The following is a 2,126-nucleotide window of genomic DNA, read 5'->3' on the forward strand; positions in this document are numbered from 1 at the left end:
ATACAAAGGGGGAAAATGACAATGAATAAGTACTGAAAGAAAGAAGAAACTTCTACCATTTGCAACAACATGGTTGGAACTAGAGAGAATTATGCTTAGCGAAATAAGCCAGGCAACTAAAGAAAAATACCTTATGCTATCACCTATTACAGGAAACTAATGAACAACACAAACAAATGAGCAAAATTGAACCAGAGGTATCTAAACAAGAAATAAGCTAACAGTAACAAAGGGGGAGATAGGAGGGAGAGAAGGGGGTAAGAAGGGGAAGGGTCTAGTCAAAGAACATGTATAAATGACCCATGGACATGGACAACTGGGTGGGGACTGAATGTGGGAGAAGGGGGGGCAGGGTGAAGGGAAGCAAGAGGGGGAAAATGTGGGACAACTGCAATGGAAAAACAAACAAAAAAATTTTTAGTGGGGGAAAAAAATAAAAATATAAAGAATGGAAATGCAAGTTCAGTGAATATCATAAGGACAAGGATTTTCCTCCACACTGTATATTTTTCTCCTTATCTGATCCCTCCAGAGTTTGGTATTCTAAACAAGTAAGTAATGACATAAGTTTCTTTGCATAAAACTAATAAGACCAGTTGTGTAATAGAGGTTTTTATTTGACTAAGACTTTGAATGGAATGTCATGCCTAAAGGAGACATGCTTGGGCTCAGTTGTTACCAAAAAGCAATGAGGAACTGGGATTGACTTTCAAAGGTAATAAAAGCCCACGAGATAAAAGGTCTGGTACCTTGGTTGGATGTGCGGTCCATGGCAATCTTTCCAGGGAAGGAATGAAGGTTGTTTTCCTGAAAGATGGCTAGAAGGGACCTTAAGGCACAATAGAAAACCAGAAGGACTTGGAAAAGACAGGTGTTTGCAGGCAAGGCTGAATGCCAGGTATGTGGTTCTGCCTCTGTGCCCTGAAGGGCAGACTGAAGGTCACCCTAAATGTTCCTTGTGTAAGTTCCAGCAAAGCAGAACTAAAGATCATAAGTGATCATTTTCTGCTCTTGTTGTGTTTATGCAAATGAACAGGATAAATTAAAAATGAACTTAATGCAGTCCCTTTAATGACAAGGAGGGTGATCTTAGGGAGAAAAATCGTGATTCAAGGAAAATCACAATGCTCAGTGGTAGACTATAAAGTAGTGCAGCTAACCGTATTTAAAGTCTATCTGGAGATTTGGTCTTTCTCTCACATTTGGTTGGAGTTCGGGATTTTCTAGCGGTTTCTGGGCTATAGGGTTCTTTCTGAGCTACTTTGTAGCAATTCGAGAGTTTTGAGTATCGCCTTCTACTGAACCCTTTGGAGAATCTAGGAGTTTCAGGCTGTGACTAGACATCCAATGGACTCCCCAAAGAAGCTTAACCCAACCTGGACCCCCGAGTCTCTTCAGATGCCCCGTGAAGAATATTCGGCTCACACTCAAGCTGTCTCAGAACTACTAGCAAAGAACCTTGGTAACTTGACACTCAACCCTAGTACCAAACTCCCTTCCCTTCTACCAGAACATTCACCCCAACAGCAGGGCAGAGAAAAACCCTTACAGGGGCTGGGCCTGGGGCTGAGTCAAGGCATGCTCTACCAGAGGAGACGTGGAGTGAGGACATTGGCGACTGCTCGGAAAGAAAGGATGCGAAGGATGCTGCAAGTTATTAGGTACTGCACCCTGTCTCTGCTTCAAAAAGACGCACAAGAGAGGAAACTTGAGATTGAATCAAGATCCAGAAAATTTAGATGTGGCTGTCGTTACTGCCTATATCATGGAGATCGTTCTGATACTATTGACATGGAGAATAATTATGACATGGAGTCAATTTAGCCATAATCCTTATTCTTGTACTTTTTGTTTATTGCTGGTAATGTTAAGGCCATTATGCAGCAGCTTGGGAAAGTGACTATTCTAGGATAGACTGTAGACCAATATTTTGATTACCTATTATAGCAGTTCTGTGCTGTCTTTTTTTTTTTTTGCATCTTTTTCTTATCTACATTGATGCTAGTGACTTATAGGGAATCTACATAGCCTGCATTTGAATGACTTCAGTTCCTTTTTTTATTTGACCCAAAGAAGTCCTAATAGGTCTTGAGTGTTATCATTGTATTGTAGAAGCCTGCTTGTAA

General features: G+C 40.9%; 1 protein-coding gene across 1 annotated transcript; it reads left to right on the top strand.

Annotated features, from left to right (window-relative positions):
• Window positions 1-1,347: 1,347 nt before the first annotated feature.
• On the top strand, window positions 1,348-1,824 carry LOC149996153 (developmental pluripotency-associated protein 3-like). Its single transcript, XM_090258953.1, has one exon. The coding sequence runs from the start codon at window positions 1,348-1,350 to the stop codon at window positions 1,822-1,824; it is 477 nt and encodes a 158-aa protein (XP_090115079.1).
• Window positions 1,825-2,126: the final 302 nt, after the last annotated feature.

Source organism: Furipterus horrens, unplaced genomic scaffold (genome assembly GCF_987537825.1).
Source record: "Furipterus horrens unplaced genomic scaffold, mFurHor1.1.pri manual_scaffold_12, whole genome shotgun sequence".
In the NCBI taxonomy this organism is placed as follows: domain Eukaryota; kingdom Metazoa; phylum Chordata; class Mammalia; order Chiroptera; family Furipteridae; genus Furipterus; species Furipterus horrens.

Coding starts and splice junctions, on each gene's coding strand:
- LOC149996153 (XM_090258953.1), top strand. CDS start 1,348: ATGGACTCCCCAAAGAAGCTTAACCCAACCTGGACCCCCGAGTCTCTT.